Here is a 22405-nt window from a genome sequence, read left to right as displayed (position 1 = left end):
GGATCTTAGTAGACGCTTAATAAAATTTTATTATGGCATGTTATAGCCCATTTTACAGGAGAAAACTGATACTTAATGAAATTAAGCAACTTATCCGTTGGCACTGGGTTGGGGGTAGGAGGTAGGACTGGGATGGGTTGAGATAAAAGGTCGGCCTAGATTAAACCAACAATCTCCCTACTTCAAGTCCCGACCTCTTAATTTAAACGTCTTACCATGCAGGGGTCCTCAAACTACGGCCCGCGGGCCAGATGCGGCCGCTGAGGACGATTATCCCCCTCACTCAGGGCTATGCAGTTTCTTTATTTAAAGGCCCACAAAACAAAGTTTTTGTTTTTACTATAGTCCGGCCCTCCAACAGTCTGAGGGACAGTGAACTGGCCTCCTATTTAAAAAGTTTGAGGACCTTAGAATTATGCACTTTCTTAATAATCCCGCAAAAAACTTCCCATTCACCCCCTTCCTTAAATATAATTACTCGGGGAAGATGTGCTCCCTAGGATTTCAAGGTAAGGGAATGTAGAGATGACATGGTCAAATATTCCTTTTCATGTATGGCCTTCATGTGTCAGCCATTCCTCTCCAAAGGTAAAACCCAAACTTTCCCTTCCCGAAAAAAATCAAAACAATTCAATTCTATGGGTTTCAGAAACCATCCCTTCCATCCCACCAAAAGAAGCTTCCTCCTCCAGCTCTCCTTTTTAGTCCTTAGATACCAAATGTTCCTTAGACTCCCGGTCAATATTAGCTTTTGGGAAACCTAGTTGGTGGGCATTCCTCTTCTTCTCACGACCCTTGTAGAACATGGGACTGGGTTCCCTGAGATCTTGATTCCAGAGTTGAATCAAGTTAGGGAGGGCCTTAATTTCCTTCTAAATACAATTAGAAATTGGAGACCGATTTTTAGATCCATTCTAGTTCCCCCCACTAGCTGGGAGAAATATGAGCCTTGACTTCTTAATACCTCTTATTTGTAGAATGGGTACAATGGAAATTTTGCGGGTCAAAATGCTGACGGCGCCATCACTTCGTACTCACCTAGATTGGGGTGTCTTGTAGCTGGATTGGCCCGGCCTGGCAAGCTGTGCAGCACTGGCCCGTCAAAGGGTCCGGCGGAAGCTGCTGCGGCGGCGGCCCAAGATGCTCCCATATCTGCAGCTGTCATGTAGGCTGCGGCGGCTGCAGCGGCTGCGGCGGGGTAAGGACTGGAATAAGAGCCCCCAAAACTGGGCCGCCCGTATTGCTCGCGGCCTCCAAGGCCAGCTGTGCCTCCAGCTCCGCTCGTGCCGTAAGCGGCTGCCTCCCGCGCTGCAGCTGCTGCAGCAGCAGCAGCCAGAGAGCCAGTGGCTCCCGGGAAGGAGAAACGGGGCGACACGGATGGGGGCGTGTAAGTGGCGCCCTCGGGCCCAGGCTGGCTCCAAGCCGGGCTGCCCTGCTGCGCAGCCTGTCCGCTCCCAGATGCGGCTGCCCCAGCGCTGCTACTAGAACTGCTCCCTCCTGGTCCGGACCCAGCTGCCCCGGATCCACCACCCTGCAGGTATGACAAACCCAGCATGGACGACGGCACTCGGGGAGTGGGCACGTAGACTGGGGAGGAGGTGGCTCCAGCTCCATGCATGAAGGCTCCAGGCCCTCCGGTCTCGTAAGCCCCGGGAGGGGGGCCGTGATTAGCCATGGCCAGGCTCTGGTACATTTCTGTGACGTCTATAAGCTCCCCTATTCAAGTCCTCTTTTTCTTCCGAGTGTCAAAGATCAATCTTCCCCCCCCCCCCAAAAAAAAAAAAAGAACTCACAAAAACGAGTGGGGAGGAATGATGATTAAAAAACAAAAACAAAAAACTAAGGTTATCAAAGTTTTAAAAAAATGTATGATTTAAAAACAATTTAAATCCAGTTTAGGACTAGGGTGCCTTTTTACAATTGGTTTTCAATAACAAATTGAAGATATATCAACAGTGGACCTAAGAGGGTCTGAGGTAGGTATAGTGTATAGGTCGAGGAAGGAACCTTCAAGATTTTCCTAGTTTGAAGCCAGAAGAGAGTTTCTGCTCCCCAAGGAGGGACCCAAGAGACGAAAAAATACAAGTGGGAAGGAGTGTAGATAGATCTTTTCAGTTGTGCCGAATAGGGTCTTTGGAGCCCGTTCCTCTAACCTCAAAGGATTGTAACTCTCCCGTCTTCGGTGGGAACGGAAGCACCCCTCTGCCCAACTCTTGTCCAACGCAGATGCCTGGGCTATGTCCTAGTATTCTCACCGTTGCCGCCAACAGGATTTTCCTAATATCAGAGGGAGAAACAAGCAGGGGGAAAATCATCATCTTTGCGCACTATTCTTCCCCTCCGCCGATCTCCCAAAGCAATACAGAGAGATGGAAATAATAAAAAACGAACATCCCAATTTCCCACTTTAAAACCAGGACCCCAAAATTCTAGAATCGCGGGAAAGATGGCTTTTGGCTTGTTATTGTGCCCAGCTCCAGTCCTCCGGGTTTCACTATCTAGGATGTGAGCATCTAAAGGATTGTATTCGAGGTCAGGCCCTCGGGCAGGCGTGCTGCTATCAACTTGCTAAGGGCAACGGTCCGACCTAAGAACATCATTTTTGCACTGATTTATAGCGCTATTAGTTTTGACTCCATTATTTGATCTTTCTAATTAAAAGCAATTATTTTTCTGGCATATTCGTACCCCACTCTAAAACTGTAATGGTAAGCTTCCTGTTGTTTAGGCTTCTAACAGTTTCGTTAGAGGGGGACAGACTACATTCCCTGGGCACCCAGACTCTTGGAGTAACTGTCATTTTTCTTTCCCAGCTCCCAGGCCTCTGTCGGCCTGCCTCTATGCAAAAGCTTCTCCTCCCCCGTACTAAAGAAAGGCTCCATGATACGACACAGGAGGAGAAAGGCATTTAAAAAACTAGATTCCTGAGATTTGTGGTGTTAACACTTAAGTTTGTGGTTCGAACTTGAACTAGAAGGGTCTGAAAGATCCGGGATTCGAATTATTAATTTCCAAGGGTACAGTTAATTTTTCTGGTTACAAAGACCACATACAGGAATATTTAATCTTGCAGCACCAATTTGTTTGTTGCTTTATATCAATTTATGTAGAATTGTACAGCTGTGACAGACCTTAGAGATAATGAAACTGGAGCCCAGAGTGGTAATCTGACTTGCCCAAGATTACATAGATACTATTTAATTCCACAAACCAATAATAAAACACTCTATATAGAGCCTCGTTTATTTTTAATAAGCGAATAAGTACTGTAGTAGGGATAGGAACCGAAAGAATTTATCGTTCTATGTGCAATGATGGATTTTCTAAAAAATATAAACTAGTAGTAATATTATTATACCCTAGGAAGCACATACGTATAAAGCTCTATTTAAATAATTATGAGTTTACTCTAAGATATGGCTATAGAGTTTGTGACATCAAAGTCCTAATGCTTTCTAAAACTTGCTTGCAGAGATAATTTGAGGTTTAAGAAAAATGGAGTAGCACTGGGAACTTACAAGCACTTGATCTGGATTGTTTATTGTTTTCCTTTAAAGCAGTTTTTCAATTCATTATTGTTTCCCAAATTATCTATCTCTTGAGTGTCAAAGTATAAGAAGTTTTGTTGAGAAGATAGATACTAAGTTCTGCTGGTGTCTCCCTCTCCTGCCCCACTTTGAAAATGAAAGAGAGAACTCAGTAATCTCTGGGAATAAATTTGAGGGCAGATGGATTTTAAAGCACTTAGCTGCTATGTTGGATACGTGATTCGGTCTGTGTAAGTGGTTACCCCCTCTTTTGCTCTCTCAGACTGGGACATTGTTGTCCATTTTAAATCAAGGACTTCAATTATTGAGCGACTCTGTAGAAACATTCAACTAATGATAAACAGGGCTAAAAGAAATTAGGTTTTTAAATTTAAGTTTTGGATAATTAACAAAAAAGCAAAGATCTTTTCCTCACAATTTCCCTATACATGATGATATGAATGTAATTTATGGAAGTTCCATAATTCGATAAAATGACTGGGGTCTTTGTATTTACCTTTTCTATTTAACGATTCTTACTCAGGTTCATAGAGGATTATTGGAACTATAGGCACAGGGAGGGAAACCACACCTAAAAGCTTTTCAAACACTGTTGGGAAAGTGGGAATTAGTTTTCATTTTACTTCATTTCATCTAGAGAGGAATATTTGTTTTAAGGACAAACAAAACAAATATTTCTCTCTAAATAGAAGGGGAAAAAAAAGCAAAATTCAGGGGGGGGAAAGAGTGCCTGAAACATGTCTGGTCCAGGAAGCAGGAAGAGTGGCCCTATTTCCAGTTTTCTCTCCCGTTTTCTGATTGTCTGAAGCAATCATTTCTTCTAAATTCAGAAGATAAAATAAACCATTTCTTCCTCTAGGAATTAAATGATTTGTTCTATCATCTTTACCCCCTTCTCCAGTCTCCAATATAACAAATTTAGAGTAGAAGAGCACTTTAAAGACAATTCTGTCCAGAAGCTTTAAATCCTTTTTTATTGTGGAACCCTTTGGCAATCTGGTGAAGCTTATGGACTTTTCTCAGAATGACATTTTTAAATGCACAAAATGAAATACATAAAATGACAAAGGAAACCAATTACCTTAAAATTCTTATCCTTTTTTTTTTTTTAAATTTAGGGACCTCAAGTTTAGAACCCCTGAATCCCCTCTTAGTTTTAAGATGAGGTTAAAATTTTGCCCAAAGCAATAAGAATAATCTTTTTATTTCACAGTATCTCTACTACTTACTGAAAAACAAGTTCCCATGATCTTTCTCATTACCACTCTCCTTTCTTTCTCTTCCTTTTCCTCTCTTAGAAATGACTTTACTCAACACAAGAGCACACAGGCATATGCACACATATTCAGTTTTGCACAAACAAACAGCTGCTTCCATCTACACAAATACACACGAAAGCAAACAGCCCTGATACTCGAATCCTGTATCCCTGTAATCCCAGCTGTTATAGGTGCCTTCTTTTGTCTCGAAGTCGTTCCCCCCATACATACTATCCCAATTAATCCTTTCTGTAGGAATACATAAAATGCTGAGCGAAGAAGCTTGTTTCTCCTCCCTTGCTCTCTTTCCTAGAACCCAGACGAAGTAACCCCACCACAGCCTTTTAAAAGTCTGAAGTGCTTCACCTCAGCTCCCCAACAGAGTGAATCTCCCGCCCAAAGCCAAGGGAGATAACGTTAAGGATAAGAGCAGATAATCACAAGAGCAGAAACTGGAGATGAGTGGAGGCTAATGTGCTTGAAAATTCCTTTTATCCTCCACCTCTAGTTGTCCAGTTCCATCCAAGAGAAATTTTATGGAGATTGGTGGGGGGTCGAGGAGTGTGAGGGGCTTAGTTTTGTTTGTTTTGTTTTTTCCATGTGTCTCATTATCTTAGCTGTCAAGTAGGGTGCTATGGAAGTAGAAAAGACCTAGGGAGTAGAAGGGGACGTGTAGCTTTGCAGCTAACATTTACCGGCATCCTGTCAAATTTGAAGCTATCGAGATGTCCTCGCAGCCACCAATATCAGTTAAAATTAATCAGCACACGAATGGCAAAGACACTCATTTGTGTGTGATATTTCGTTATGGAGGGTTTGAGCTTATTATGGCTGTGCATAGGTTGGACACATCAAGGGTGCGTTTCGGTAGGTAAGTAGCTTATATAGATAAAGGGTGCACACGTCTGCATAAGTCTACGTGTGCATTTAACAACAAAAATTCATATGTGTGTTCTATCCACGACTCGGTGTTCGAGCGGAGGTCGAGTTGTTGAATAGTGTAAATATGGAAATGGGATTCTTAGCGTTAAGGGAACATTTTATGAACAGAGATACTTTACAAAGGGCCTTAAGTATCCTCCAAAATCGTTCCAAAGTACACTCTGAAAAACCCGGACTAGTTTAGAAGGCACTTTAGGAGGGGAAAATTTACGGCGCGGGAGAGACACTAACTGGAGGTGAAGAGTACGTGGCTTAGGGAAGGGTGCATTTCTACTTTTAGAGTCTTATTCTACCCATCGAGAAAAGTCGATTCAGTTAAGCTATAGCTTTTTGAAGGAAAAAGTTTGTCTAAACTGAGGAGTGGGAGGGGGGAGTGAGGAGGAGGGACGCGGAAGAAGATAAGAAAAATTCTACCGACCTGAGAAGGGTGAAATCTTTCTCCTTGGTTGACGCACCCTGGACGCTTTTGGAGATCTGAGGGTCTTGGTCGGCCCTCGGCCCGCGGTAGGAGCTCAAGACAGAGGAAGGCCTGGAAGTCTGGGGGATGGAGGGTTCTAGCTGTCAGCCAGCAGGCTACCTCAGAGTACCTATTCCAGGACTTCCAAAGCCTTCCCTTCTCCGCTTTTCCTCACTTCTCCCCCACCACCCTCTACCTAGCTTCTCCGATTGTGACTGGTTTGGCTTAGTCACGTGGCCGGTGGGGGCGGGAGGTGCCTAGTATCGGTTGCACAGTCAGCTGGCGCCGGTCGGTGATGCTGTTTAAAAAATACACACAGCAGGCAAAGTCCAGTGGGGGGGCGGAGGGGAATCTCCGAGGGAAACTCAAATATGTTCTATGACCAGCGGGGTTTACGCTCAACGCCAAGATGGCCATTATTAGTGTTGATTATGGTCGCTATCTCACCCTCATTCTCCTCAGATGCAGTTCCTATCTCTTTGCTTCCCCTAAGTAGCCTCCACACTGCTGGGATGAGACAGAGGTGAAGGGAGTGGGAGAGGGAGGTGACGCTCCAAGAGCAACCGTTTTGGGGTTGCGCGTGTGCGGATCACTACCAACTAAATGGTCTCTGAGGGCAGCTATATTCTCGGGTTTCCAACTACTAGTGAATGAAAATAAGGATGGAGGAAGGAAAGAATGTGTGTAACGTCGGAGAACTCTTAAAGTAATTTTCTTCCTAGCAGGCTGGAGAGACGCAAAGAAGACTAGATTGAGAGGAAAGAGAGAAGGCAATTCTGGGGCTAATACGCTCGCTGAGGACTCAAACTCACCCTCTTTCGCAACTGAAACACCTTAAATATATGCAAATACGCACACATATGCACACATTTTCATAAAGGTGTGTGCATATATACATTTATATTAATGCACATTTTTCAAATAGCATTTGCAAAATCTGAGCTCCTTCCATTCCTCTTCTTCCTCTCTCCACGTTTTCTTCCTTGGATTCCAGAGTGTTCCCTATTATCTCTAGTCTAAGTCTTGCTATTCAAATGAAGGCAGCTTCCCTGCGAAGGAGTGTGTGTGTGGGGAATAATGGGATGAAAAATTACTCCCCACCCCCCACCCTTGCTTCCTACTTCCCAGAGCCCAGGTAAGTTTTGTCCAAGCGGTCGTAAGTGTCAATGATATGGAGGCCCTCTGTGCTTAGGGGCGGAGAGTTGAATAGTCCCCTCAGACAAGTCTAAAGGTTAATAGAGCAATCACAAGGCCGGATTACCGCGTAAAAATAACCCATCGATTAGCCCGCAGCCTTCGGCCCCAGATAACAGTGTAGAACAGGCTCTCACGCTTTTGGTTCAGCGTGGTATTTCTTCCCAATACGTTTTTCTTAAGGCGGCATACCTAACTTTTTTCCTCTCCTCCCCTTCTTTTTCCCTCCCCCCCCCCCCCACCGCCCCTTAGCACAGCATCCTAGATTAGAGGGGAACAGATCCTGGGTTGGACTGTATGCTGTATCTGAAAGTGGACGGTAGGTAGAAGGCAGGAAATGTGGAAGCCAGATTGAGACCTGTTTTGTCCAAGAGAGACGGCGGCAGTAAAGTCGCGCCACTGAGAAACTTTTTTTACTGGAAAGAGTCCCGGCTAGGTTACTTGGAGTTTTTATCAGGATTATGGATCGCCGTATAGACTGAGGTGAGAGACAAGCAACTTCCCAAACCCAAAGGAAGGTTTATTCATTTAAATTCTTGGATGGCCCGAGAGGAAGAAAGAGAAAGACTGATGAGAGGGTGGAAACAATAAAATTCTATATAGCTCAGCTCCAAACTACCTATCACAGGGCGGAAAAACCGACCAGTTTAAGGACAAGCCACTGCCTCAGTGCTCCTGCTTCTGTGGTGTGCGTGCGTGTGTGTGTGTGCGTGTGTGTGTTTAGGGCTAGTGTGTTTGGGAATGGATATTCACTTCTAGTTCTTCTCGTCACAAAAAACATTCACTCCCATCTCCTCCCCACCCTCTCCACCCCCACTTTTTTCTTGGAGCTTATATATTAAAACGAAACTCCAGTGTTTTAAATATTCTCTCTCGAAATCTGCTCTCACACCTCCCTTTCACATTCCTGTGAGCCATGTCAATTTGAGTACTGTGGCACATGTTTAAATTCTCAGATCAAGTTTAAAAACTATTTTACTGGCACAACTCTTGGCAGTTTGCAAGGCTTAGAGATGAGAATCTGGTCCAGAATTGGGCAGGTTAAGTGGAGGTCCAACCCTGGGAATCCGTTCTTGTACAGTGGAAGACAGGGTTCCTTTAAGTAATGAAACCAGCTGAATTGAGCAGAGTCAGACTACCCAAGCCAGTGCATTACCGTTAAGGTCCTAGAAAGTGGAAATAGGTGGGTGCGTGGGTGCCCGCCTCCGCCTCGCTGCCAAGCCTCATGAGGCCAAACCAAAGCAAGGGATGGAAAGAATCCTGGGATCTGGCAAGACAGGCCCAGAAGAAACTCTAAATCGCCCACTGGAACAGACACATTTAGTGCTTTTAGATTGGAGGGAGGGATCAGCAGGCAGAGAGGAAGACAGAACTCAAAGGATAAAGATTTACTTTTGAATTTTTGAAGGAATAGGCGTTGTCTCCCTTTTCTTAGTGGAAAGAATTTCAAAATTCTGCACCGTTATTCTATGGTCTTCAATTCTCCACCTCCTCCAAAGAAATTCTGGGGATTAAAAGAAATATTGATGGAAGAGAGGAAAGTGAACATTTTCTGGGGGTAGGAGTTGTGAACAATGATTTGTAACGCAGGGGATGCTTTCGAGCACAATTTCTGATAGCTGCTGTCCTAACAATAGTGTACATGCAGAAACTCTGGCACTAGGGATGTTTGACAAGATGGTTTCAATAGTCCTCTTCATATCTAGTATTCTCTCAAAAATATCATGAGCTTTCCAGGAGTCACCAAACCCTTAGGATCGAACTGAAAGAGGATCCTTCCTAAATTAATTGGTAACAGTAGTGGTAAATCATCTCTTGTGCTCTGCAAAATAGGGAATATGTGAGGGAATGGGGATAAAAGCTGTGTGCCAAGGGGCTGAGAGATCTGGGAATCCCTGGTTCTAGAAAGACTATGATTTGCTTTGGGTGAGATAGGACAGAGAATCTGGGAGATATCTTGTAGGGCTTTCTGGATGAAATATATAAAAAAAATTATTTGAGTCTACAAAGCAAATGGTTTTTTGGTTTGTTTTTTTTTAATTACAGGGAGTTTTATGCCTTCAGGATTACCCCTGCATTCTTCCTCTTAGGGTGAACACCTCTCAGATATAGTGACGCTGGAGACCCGTATCTGAATATCGGGAGCAGCATCATGGTCTCAAATTTACTGAAGGGGTAGAGGTGACTAATTTCGATTCTACTTTGGGTTTGTTTTGCCTAGTCCCGGCATCTATCCATTCTACCTCACTCTCCCCCACCCCCTCTCCCGGCCGGTCCTCTCCCTCCTTGATAGGCAATATTTCGAGATGGTTGCCAGGAGCGGGGAACATTTCAAGAACTTCGGATTCTCTTTATCTACTACCTGGAGACTCCAGGTGGGGAAAAGTTTGGTCTTTTCCTGATCCCCAGAAATATAACTTAGCAATTTGAAAAACTTGGGAAGCGCTCTGTGTGGGTCGTAAAGTGACTACTCTTCCCTGGAATAGAGGGAGCAGGCAAAATAATAGACATTCTATCTAAAAGGAGACTTTAATTAAGAATCTAAAATAGCCAATTATCAAATCATAGGAGCTCTTGACAAATTTATTTTTGACTTTGCTTTAGAGAAAATTCCAAGACAAGCTGAAATTGCCTGCCATATCTTTAATTTAAGTCATCAAATTGTAAAAACTACCTACTGTGTGCTAAAGCAGGTTTGTGACTCGCAGCCATTCAGTCAGACCTATTTATTATCAATAATCTGCAAGAAGCCTGGGAAAATTAGGGAAATGTACTGGCGGGAAAATGCACAGGTAACCCCGGGGACACAAAATTCCCTGTAATTAAAATTTAAAAACCATTTGCTGAAATTTGCCTGTATTTTACCAATGAGATTTTTGGCCATAAGCCCAGGATTCCCTTCTCCATTTAGAAACTTAAAGGCAGAGAAAGACGAGGGTGTGATCAGAATGAGAGGGAAAGAGTCGGGTCTCAAGAAACTGATTCAGAGAACTCCGCAGAACTCAGAGGCCTGGGATCTCTAGGGGTGAGAAGTATTTTGAGGGAATTTCTCCTCTCGGAATAAGACTATGAAGAGCAGTGTGGCTAAATTTACCTTGAGATAGAGAAATCTTAGAAAATAGAACTCGCTAAACCCAGGAGTAGTTCTCCAAGGTTCTATTTTGTCTGCTTGAAATTTTTTAACTTCCTAGTGGGGTCTGGTCTGCCTTGTGTATCGTGTTCCGAAATTGATCTCTACCACTCGATCACAACATACACTCATAAATGATCCTTTTTGAATCCTAACCGCAGCGGGCACACAGCTGCTAATGGGTCCAAAATGAAAGAACAGAAATGAAGGATTCTTCTTTTCCCCCCTCTTTACTGGATTTTAGGCTCCGTAAATATCCGAGGACAACATGCAGGATTCTTGTCATTGCTGAGTCAGCTCTCTCCTCATCCCAACCTATCTCACAGGCCGACTTCCACTAACCCGGTTGATTTCAATCAAAATGAAACGAAAATGAGAAAATCCCGCTTCTACTGTCACGGAGAAAGATAGTAAATGAGAAAGGAGCTTCGGTTCTCTTCTACCTGCCTGAGTCTAGGGATTTGGATTCCTTCTGGGTCAACACCTGCTCCCTGACAGAGCCACTATACACAGCACAGATTAAAAGCAGAAATAAACAGGAACCTAGTTGGGGTCAGACTTTAGTTTAATTAGAGCCTGGGACTCTTGTCCAGGAGGAAGTTTGGTGGGCTTGTTTGTATCTAAGTGGTACAGATACTGAATTCACAAATTCACAGAAAATACACAATAATTCCTGTGTACACATAATTCTCATGAATTATCTCCTTTGGTCTTCAAGTGGTCTTTTGAAGGAAGCAAGGCGAGTATAGGAAAATATATTTAGAAGGGTTCTTGATTTTTGCCTAAGGTCTGGCAGCTAGAGATTAATAGCTCTGAGGCTGGAACCCTGGATTTTCTTGTTCTTTTACTTGATATCCCAAATAATTTTTAAAACACAAGAAGAACAACACCTATATAACCTTTTGCACAATAATTTAAATGAGAAACCACATGGATAGAATAAAACTACCTCAAAAGCTGGATAACCTGGTTTTAATTCCCGTATCTGACATAGGCTAATTGATCCTTGACAAGTCATTTAAATTATTGAAAAGTAACTGATCTGATGTAAAATGTCACGCACACACTTTTTGAAAATGTATTATTCACCTCCCCATTTCCCAACCCCTACCTGAAATCTAGTTAAAACTCTAATTCCTTTTAAAAAAAAAATCTTTTATGTACTTGTGCTATAAGGCATTCTTGTAATGAAGTATTGTATTAACCTCTCCAATTTACAAGATGTAAATTGTTTTAATTTTATAGTCAGGCTACTTTAAGGTGATGTTTCATAGAGCATCTTTCTTGAGCAATTCAAGGCACAAAAATCCTTGAAAAAATAATCTCACTGCTGGGGAAAAAGGAAGAAAGGAACTTCTCCTCACCCCGACTCTTCCCCAAAGAAAAATCTCTTCAGAAAGTTTAGTAGTAAGGTGAGAGCAGAGGGAGTAGATGAAGAGCTAGCGTAGGCTTGAGGAACTGAAGCTAAGGTCAGTCTCCAAGACCCAGGAATACACAAATCTGGGAGGCAAGGAAACTGGGACCATAGGTACTCTTGGAGGTGAAACCCTGGAAATGGAAGTGTTGGGAAGCTGCACATAACTAATCTAAGGGACTGAAGTGAGAGAAAGGGTTCTTAATACTGAACGACCAGTTTTCACTAAAAAATTCCTCCATATCCCACACACGGGAACATCTTTTCTTCCTTATACTTGTTCTAGTGCGATACTTCAGGTGTAATGGATTTTGGCAGTCTAAAATTTCTAGGAAATCTAGGGATCATCTGATCTTACTGTCCAAGGGCAGAAATAATTTACCGCGACAAATGTATATTCTTAAAGTAAAACTTTCTACCAAAACTTGTTTAATGGAAGCTGTTCTCGGCCATGGGGGTGAGGGATGGGGGTAACTCAACAGGTAGTGCAGAATGAAAAAAATAAGCACATCGTTGGAGAGAGCTGAAGAGAAACCATCCAGGATTTAGTTAGAATTCCAGGATGGAAAGCAAACTGTCAGATCAGACAGAATAGAGGAAAAAGGCTAAGGAAGGAAGTAACTCTATGATTTTATATACCTTCGGTAACTATAAAACATCCCTGGGAAATGCGACCTAAAAACAAAGTCGGGGATGTAATGGGAACCATCATCACCATCATAATAATACCTAACATTTATATAACACTTTTAACATTTTACAAAATGTTATCTCATTCTCACTCAACCCTGGGAGCTAAGTGTTATTATTAACCTCTCTCCCAAGGCCCTCCCCCCTTCCCACTTCTGCCTTTTCTTTACAGATGAGGAAACTTGGAAGACAGATGTTAGGTGACTTGTCCAGAGTAACAGCTAATGGAAGAGACGGGATCTGAATGTAGGACTTCCTGACTTTAGATTCAGGACTCTCTCCACTTTACCACCTAGCTGAACAAAATTTCTATACCACATAAATGCTGCCAACATTGGCAACAGTACCAATGGTGTCAGCAGTGGCAACAGCAATAATAACAAACATGACACATTTTCAAAGCATTTTACGTGTACTAATTCATTATATCCTCACAACATGAGGCCAATTTTACTCTTGGTTCCATTTTATAAATGAAAAAACAGAGTGATAAAGTAACTTGCCCATGATTAAAGTATCTAAGGAGTTTTTGAAACTCTGGAAAAAACTGAGATCGACTTCAGGTATAAGCATCAAAGAAAGCCTGGAGAATAGAGGGAGATTGGAGGCGGGGAGGGAAGGAGAGCCATGAGTAAAGTAAATTTATTTGAATGAAATTTTCACTTAGAAATTCAATGGAACATATGTGGGAGACATTTCATAGATGTTTTTGGTAACCCAGGTTGTGACTGTGAACTCACTTAGATTTCCCTCTCCTCATTACTTTTAAAGTTGTTCCCAAAAGTTGAGTCCCAACAGCCCAGGCCAGAACTACACTTTTACCATTCTATTTGAGAACTGGGGGGTCAAGATGGTAGAGAAGCAGAAGATGCAAAAAGGGTGTTAAGATCATTGTAAAACAGTTTTTGTCAATCAGGAATTGTGGGAAAGTTAGGAGGATGGAAAACAACTGAAGGGATTTAGATTTTTTTTTCTTCCTTGTTCCCCTTTTCAAATGTGTAGAATTTGTATTGTCATAAAAACCTGGGTTCAAATCATTCTTGAGATGTAAGTAGTGTGACACTAGACAAATGACTTAACCTTTCTCATCTATAAAATGACCATAATAATATATACTTTACATAGTTGTGGTGAAGATTAAATGAGATAACAAAGTTCTCTGCAAAATTATTATTTAAATTTAGCCATTGTTATTTATTTTTCTCTTTTCCTTTTTCCTTTTTTCCTCCTTTTCCTTCCCCCCTTTTCTCTCATTGCTAAAAAGCAAAAACAAACAACAAAAAAACCCCAACTCCAAAACAACAACAAAACCATCATTCCCATGAAAGAGATTATAAATTTTAGGTTATGATAGCATTCCTTTGTTATTATTAGTACTCATTTTCAAAAAAATATTTGTAAAAAAACTCTCCTCCCCTTTACTCCAAAGCAAAACAAATAAAAAGACACAAAGAGGTTATATTCTATTCTTTCTAAAATCTCACTCTAGAGACAAGTATTTGATTTTTGTAACTAATAAGGAAATCACTAGATAACTTATTAGAGTTCATTTTTTCAATTTTTTTTCTAACTTGACCACATATATATTTTTAAACTGAGGCTAAGAACTGAAAAGTGGTCTAGCCCAAACTTTATCTTTTTTATTTCCCCTGGAGCCCTCTCTGGCAGAGGTGTAAATGAGCTGTGAATTAACCAAAAGGTAGGGTAAAATAGGAGCAACAAAGGGCCTGGAAAATCCTCTAACCGAATAATTGGTACTTGGAGCATAGAGAATTGATGTTGATTCATTTATAGTAGCCTAGCTAATCATACACCAGAACACTCCATAGGAACTACTACATGGGTCTCCTCCAGAAAGTAAAGTTGTAATTCTGAATAAAGATCCTCCAAGATGAAGAATAGCCTTGACTTTGTGAAAATGTGTCTAAGATAGAGATGGAGTTAATCAGTTAAGACACTAAATATAGCCCTCTCTCACCCTTCTCCTCTTCCTAATTACTCATATTGAAGTAGGGTTTTTAAGGTTTATAAATGTCTTTTCTCACAGTAACCCTTGTGAAGTATGTAATACAGGTATTACTGATTTCAACTTTCAGAGAAAGAAATCGAGGACACAAGAAATTCAATGCCTTGCCCAAGTTCACAGAGCTTGCTAAGGTGAGGAATTAAGACAGGAAATCTGCTTCTCATTCAAGAGCTTATGTTCTTTCTGCTATAGCTTTTTGCCTTATATTATTAGTCATCAAAGTTCCCCAAAGATTTAGCTGGTATGTTTTTCAACCAATTGTCACCAAACATTTGTTAAGCACCTACTGTGTGCCAGGCACTGTGCTAAGTGCTAAAGATAGAAAGGCTAAAGACAGTCACTGAAAAAAGCTGGTAAATTCTCAAGTTTCAGATGCATTTCCTCCTCTTTCTTCCTTGTATCAAGTTTTTTTTTTTATTTTTTTTAATCAATGTGATTATGAAACTGCTCACCTGTCTCTTCCAGCTGAGCCTCCTCCCCATCATCACTCCCAACAACAAATAAATCTAAAAATGGAGAGTCAAGTCACAAAATGAACAAGGTTAGGAAGCCATGCTCCAACTTATAAAAGAGACACATCTGAGACTGTGGCAGAGGACTGTTCATTTCTCACCCTTCCAACCTACCATTTATTGTACTTATAATATTTGACTTCCATCTCAGGAAATTTTAGAATGTCGTGCAACTTATACTGGAATTTAATGCATTGAACACAAAATATATTAAGCACTTCCTGTGTACAAGGTCCTATTCTAGAAGATATAATGGACAAGAAAGCAAAGCAGTCCCCACCTTGAAATTGCATAAATTCTAGTTCTTATTACCTTTGTAGATTTTAATTGATTCCTGTAACTTTTATATCATAGTGTAATAATATTTACACAATCTGTCTCAACTGCTTTGTCATAAAGAAGACCCTTCATAATTTAAAAAGCTTATTTCATTATTAATAATATGTAGCCAAGCCTTACAGTAAAATGTAAAATCTTGCTGGACCTATTGCCCATTTGTAACATAGTTCCTCCGGTACTAACTGTTCTTATAACATTGTTTCATCTAAGGACACTGGGTTTCCTCAGAACCAATGGTTTTAGACAAGGTATGACTCTAAATCACAAAACCTACATAAATACTTGGTGTCCTACATGGAAGCAGGACAAAGATCATCTGTGACTTCATTTAGGGACTAGGAAAATCTTGAAGACTTAGAAGCTAGAAGCTAGGAATTGCTTTCTCATATTCATATCTGCCACACCATCAGAAATTTGCAGACTTGTAATTTACAGTCTTTGTTGATATGTTTGCATATGTATGTGTGTCTATGTAAATATTTTGATTTTAATATTTAAAAGTGAACGAACCTCAGATATTTACATAGCTATGAGACCTTGGGTATGTCACTTAACCCACCACCCAAAATAAAGAATCCCTAAAGCCCCAAATTACTCCAGAAATTCTTCAAATAATAATCTTGATATACAACTTGGGGAAGGCTCTCTAGTAAAAGCAAAACTTTCAGGCTTGTTTAATTAGGGGAAAAGATTGGAAAGGTGGTTTACAGAAGGCCAATTTAATTGGGATCAATTAGAAGAGAATTGATTTTAAGCATTTGAAATGGTACCCTGTGTAAAGGAATGAAAACAAGACAAGAAATGTCAAATAGGACAGGTTGGTTGGAATGTAAAATACAAAAAGGAGAATTATGTGAATTGTCTGGAAAGGTAAATTAGAGCAAACCCATAAAGAGCTTTAAATGACTGGCAAGTTATTTGTATTTTATGACTTTATATAATAGAGAGAGAGAGATTTAGGATTATTGACCAGTGGAGTAGTGTAGTCAGATGTTGGCTTTAGGAATATTATTGTGGCAGCTTGGAAGATGGATTGCAGAGGAGAAAGGCTGGAGGTAGTGGCCATGACTCCAAAAAAGAATTGTTTAGCAATCAATCAATGAAAGTTTATTAAAGACCTACTGTGTCATTAATGTTAAACTGGATGCATTGTGTCCTGAGTTAATGTCAAATAGTGCATTATTCTGGGAATACAAAGCCAGAAGCAAACCAGTTCCTGCCTTCAATGAGGATCTATTCTATGGCTCTTAACCCAGTTGAGAAGATGAACATAAAGTTGAAAAGTATCCTGAGTAGCAAACATTCAAATGAATAGTTTTCACCTTTCTGTTTTCAAGTCTTAAACTTGTGACTGATGAAAGAATGGGTCCAAGGAAACAAAAGAAAATCCTGTATAGGTTTTTAAAGTGAGGAAATATTTTCAAATGGCTACTCAGTGTCTCTGTATTTGCAGTGGGCTTTGAAATTACTTGATTGGACACTTTCTGGAAAAGGATCCTATTTCTAGATAGAAGCAAATAGAGAACACATAAAAGTAGTTTCAGGGTAATAGGGCACTAGCATCTAAGGGGGACTAGGAAAAACCTCATGCAATATATAACATGGTAAGATTGTTACCTGTCTTATATTTGAAGCTATAATTTTATATATTTAATATTCTCCCACACTCTAAAATTCCTTGTCAACAAACATCTATCAAGCAACCATTATTGTGTTAGGACCTACACTGGGAACTGGGGATAATAAAGAAAAATAAGTAAAACTGTTTTTGTCCTTAAGAAGCTTACACACAGGAACCAGTCATGGGGCAAGACATATATACCAGATATATTCCCTTCTCTATTACAGATCAAATAGTTTCTGTTTTTTCTTTAAGGCAGATTCACTCTAGCTAGTAGTAGAGGAAACTTAGAAAACTTCTGAGTTTTGGGGGAGAGGGAGATATAAATCAGCTTTTACAGGGGACTCCATCTCAGAAAGGTACTCTAAATATGCTCAATTTCTGGAATTTATGTAATTGAAAACAATCTGAATCCTAGATTGAAAAACTTCCAAAGCATTTGCCCAGGGAATACACTGAGATACCAAATTACTCCTGAAAACCAAAGTATTATTTTTCTTCTTAGAGGAAGCAGTTGCTGTGGCCAGTTATTATTAAATAAAATAAAATTTAAATTAAAAACAAACAAACAAACAAAAAAAGAAATGATGGAAAAAGCTGATTTGAAAGAGGAAATCCTCTTTCCCTCTGCATATATATATAGATATCTGATGCACAGAAAATATTCCTAACATACCTTCAAACTCTTTCCTCTCTGCACTACAGCAAAGATGAACTTGATCAACCATGACCTCAGGTTCCATATAGCAAGTCACATGCCTCTCTGTCTTTTAGCTGAAGAAAAAGCAGGTCTTTGATTAGTGATATCATGTCTATTTGGTTAGAAAATATCATGTCTTTATTAACCCCATTCTCAAGGTTGAACTTTCTTCACAATGATGCAGTCATCAAGAAGTTAATATTAGGCAAACAGAGTATAGTAGAGAGAATCCTGATTTTAGAAGTCAAAGGACCTGGGGACAAGTTTCATATTTGACATCTATTAAACCCATGACTATAGGCAAAGCATAACTTCCCTGAACTTTAGTTTCTTCATCTGTAAAATGGGGATCATGTTAATTACATAATCTATTATCCAGGATTATTTTGAGTAACTGTTATTTAAGCAAAGTTATTTTATGGAATAAAAGCTGGGTTTAGATTTCTGAAGAGCTAAATAATATATCTTAACCCACTTGAGAAGATGAACATGAGTATGTAATGGAAGTATGGACATGAGTATCATGAACAGTATACATTCAAATGTTATTCCTATTTTCAACTTTTAAATTCGTGACTAAGAAAATAATAAATTGATGGAAACAAAAAGAAACATAGTGTATGCTTACAGAAGGGAAATGTACTCAGTACTATTCATTCTCTATACTTGCAGTGGATTTCAAAATTGCTTAATGAGGTACATCCCCAACTGTCCAGGAAATAGCAAGGTAAAATGGAAAGATTAGAGTCAGGAATCATGGTCATAAGACAGATGTATGGACATGGGTAAATCACTTATCCCTCTCCAGATCTCAGCTTTGTCAAAGTGTAGAATGAGGGCATTAAACTAATTGATTTATAATGTATTCACTAACTCTGTGATGCTATAACGGAGTGAAAATTCTCACTATAAAAATGAGACATAAGGAACTTTTTCATACCTAACGACACAATAGGATGTGAAGCAAAGGTGAGATAGACCTTTTTGAAATTAATTTTCTAAGACACCCTTCTATTCTACACATCCATGCAGCTATGAACCAATCCATTTATTAGATGGTTCATTGCCCTCCCCTGCCCCCCCCCACCCCGCCCCTCTCGCCTTTTTTTAAGATACTGGACCTTGTATCTCAGTTTCATTATCCATAAAATGGGGAATCAAGCCAATTTATTTTTCTTAGTGAAGTAGGGAAGTCCATCTCCAGACAAATTATTTTTTAGCTTGGTTCATTCTAAAAATCAGAGATTTATGCTGGAACAGACCTCAAAGATCATCCAGTCTAACTTTAATTTACAGCTACTGAGTTAAGGCTTAGAGTAGTTGAATGATTTATTTAAGCTTAAGCAGGTAGGAAAAATATTAAGATCTCCAAATCTACTCTTCCTTCCATTGTACCATGCTAGCTGTTTTATAGTCAGATTTATTAGTCTTAAAATCACTTAATCATCTATAGGTACATAGCAACACTTTGTAGAGCTGAGTGTGTGGAATCTAGCTTTTGAGGAGCATCCTAATTACTTTTATTCATTTATTGTTTCCAAAAGATGCTTTAAAGGACACATCAAATTGGTTGGGCCTGTTTAAGTATTTTGGGTTCATCAGCCTGTGAGAAGTTCTAGTCCTTAAATATTCACCCTCAATCTTCTCTTCTTCAACATATACAGTCTTTTAGTCCTGATTCTAACTGTTTTGTCATCTATTTAGTTTTTCAGGGAATGGCTTGCTCAGCTTGAGAAAGTAAGATAATGATGTGGATCAGCCCTGTTTCCTCAACTACATCCTTCTGTCACTTATTTTTTGGTATCTGCAATAGTATCTGGTATGGTATCTGCATAAATCACAAAATCATAGACAGTTCTAGAAGAGACCTTGGAGATGATATAATTCAATATTGTTTTATAGGATTCAAGAAAAAGACTTGCCTGAGAGCACACAGAAAATGCCAATATTGGAACTTGAATCCAGGGATCCAAATTCTTGGACCTGTATTTCTTCATATTATATAATTTCTTGATACTTGGATAAATGAATGAATGAGGGAATCAATAAGGTAGTCTGTAGATCATAGTTTAAAAAATATAGCTCTTATAAAAGATTTTTTTCTGTGTGTGAAATGTATTTCATTTCCCCAAATTTGTGGGGTTTCTATTAAGTTTTTTTAAAACCATGAAAATATTTCCTTTTCTTAATTTATGGTTCTATAAATAAGCTGATATACACTGTTTTGATATTACATATCAAGAAGCCTTTAAATTGGCATTTATTTTGCCTTTAACTAACACCTTGAAGAGACTAGAAGATAAATTAGAGATGAATAATTCCTTATTGCTACTTACAAACTATATCTATAAACTAGAGTCAGCAGTTGCTAGACTGTTTAAAATAGTGATATTTATTAACCTGCTTAAAGCCCATAAAATGGGCTTGGTCAGCATCTAACAATGTTCTTTTAACTAAAACTTTTAAATTACTTTGGTAATTTCTCATTAATTAGTTATGTTACTTTGAATATGTGGTCTATTTTTTTCCCAATTTGACTATCTATAGAATGAGGCTATTACACCAAATTGTTTCTAAGGTTTCTTTATATTCTAATACTCTATGATTCAATGGTTCCGGAACTCCATGAATTTAAAAAAAAAAAAGCAACATTAATTTATCATGAACATGTGACTGCTGTGTTAGGACAAATCTAGCTAAGAACATAGAAGCTTATTATCAGGAATAGATTCTTTGGTTATAGGTGATACATAAGAGGCAGTCAGTGGCTCAGTGGATAGAGAACTAGGAGTCAGGAAAACTTGAGTTCAAATCCAGATTCAGATACTTCCTAGCTATGTGACTGGGAAAATAATTTTATCTTTGATTGACAAAATGGATCTGCTGGATCCATTGGAGAAGGAAATGGTAAACCATTACAGTATCTTTGCCAAGAAAACCCCAAATGGGGTCACAAAGTGTTGATAATGGCTGAAACAACTAAACAACAACAAAAATAACCCATGAAACAGAAAAACATAAAATAGCCTTTTTGAGCCCCCTTTTTAATACTCTAGAGTCAGTGACAGAGTGATAGAAACTGGCCAAGAGGGTCCTAAGAAACAAAAAGTACCTAGAATATTTATAAACATAAACTCCTCTATTTGTAGTCTAAAATCTTATTCAATAATCAATGAATTATGCTACTGGAGGAAATGAGCCACATTTATATTGACATTTTCATTATAAATGTTACCAAAAGACATAAGGAAGTTGTAAGTAAGTGAAGCAATGGTTCATAGCTAATCCTATAGAGGCTAATAAAAAAGTTATTTTTGTTATATATCCAAAAGCAACAAGAAACATAATTTCATGGGGGCAATTAGTCAGTCTGGCTTGAATTACTCATCATATATAGAAGCAAAAAACAAAAACAAAAACAAAAACAAAAACAAAAAAAACAGAACAACCCAAAAAAAGTCACAATGAAGATTACTGAAGCCTTTGTTCCAACATCTGCTGCAAAGGATCAAAAGTTAGATAAATTCTATGAAGATTTTGACAAAAGTCTTCCAAACAAATTCTATGTGTACATTGATGCCCAAAGGCTCAAAAGCAAAAATATACACATAGTAGGAAAGTTTAAAAAAAATGTGTGTGTGTGTGTATATATATATATATATATGAAATTATGTATACATATAGGAAAACATAGTGCAGGATCAAATCCAAAGGTCAAAGAATGTTCATATCTAGATAATAGCAATAGTTTCCTCCAAAAAACGAATCAAAAGGAATTATGAATGATAAGCACAAAACAACTTAACACACAAAAATTGTGTTTTAAGAGAAAGGATAAAAGTGGAATCATTTCAGACTTAATTTTAGACAATCAAATCATTGACTATCTAGAGCAAAGGTCAAAATCAGCACCAAATTAGAAGGATAAAGATGAGAAGAAATGGGATATTATTACTACAACTCAAACTTTACCTTTTCAAGCAAGCTATTAGTAGTGAAAATTGATATTTATAAAGACATTAACTCTGATTATCACCATTTCTTACAGAAGATCAACTCATGTAAGGTAATTACCATGATAAAGAGTTCAGGAACTGCCTCTGATAGGAATACATAATTTCTTTGCCAAGTGTTTAGATGGGGCAGCTATTAATAATACTAGTACAGAATCTACTCATTGCAAAATATAATGGAGGAGGATAAGATTCAGTCTGATTTGTGGCTCTCTTCAACAATGAGATGATTCAGACTAGTTTCAATGATCTCGTGATGAAGAGAGCCATCTACACCCAAAGAAAGGACTGTGAGAACTAAGTGTGGTTCACAACATAGTAGTTTTACTCTTTTTGTTGTTGCTTGCTTGCATTTTATTTTCTTTCTCATTTTTTTTCCTGTTTGACTTGATTTTTGTTGTGCAGCAAGATAATTGTGTAAATACCTATACATGTATTGGATTTAACATGTATTTTTACCATGTTTAACATATGTTGTATTACTTGCCATCTAGAGGAGAGGATAGGGGAAGGGGGAGATTGGAATACAAGGTTTTTCAAGGATTAATGTTGAAAAATTA

At 39.1% G+C, this 22405-nt stretch overlaps 1 protein-coding gene across 2 annotated transcripts in view; it reads right to left on the bottom strand.

Moving 5' to 3' along the window:
* GATA4 (GATA binding protein 4) overlaps window positions 1-22405 on the bottom strand; it is a 106064-nt gene that overhangs the window by 64492 nt on the left and 19167 nt on the right. Inside the window, exons 1-2 of one of the 2 annotated variants that reach the window (XM_051975968.1) lie at window positions 6168-6371; window positions 1039-2277 (exon numbers count right to left, since the gene is read on the bottom strand). In XM_051975968.1, the coding sequence (XP_051831928.1) occupies window positions 1039-1693 (655 nt within the window). In that variant the 5' untranslated portion in view covers window positions 1694-2277; window positions 6168-6371. Of the gene's footprint in view, window positions 1-1038; window positions 2278-6167; window positions 6372-22405 lie in introns of those variants that run through there. The other variant, XM_051975970.1, reaches the window with a different exon arrangement.

Source organism: Antechinus flavipes, chromosome 2, assembly GCF_016432865.1.
Source record: "Antechinus flavipes isolate AdamAnt ecotype Samford, QLD, Australia chromosome 2, AdamAnt_v2, whole genome shotgun sequence".
NCBI classification, from domain to species: Eukaryota; Metazoa; Chordata; class Mammalia; order Dasyuromorphia; family Dasyuridae; genus Antechinus; species Antechinus flavipes.
The sequence above is the reverse complement of the archived record's forward strand: the minus strand, read 5'-3'. Positions and strand labels throughout refer to the sequence as shown.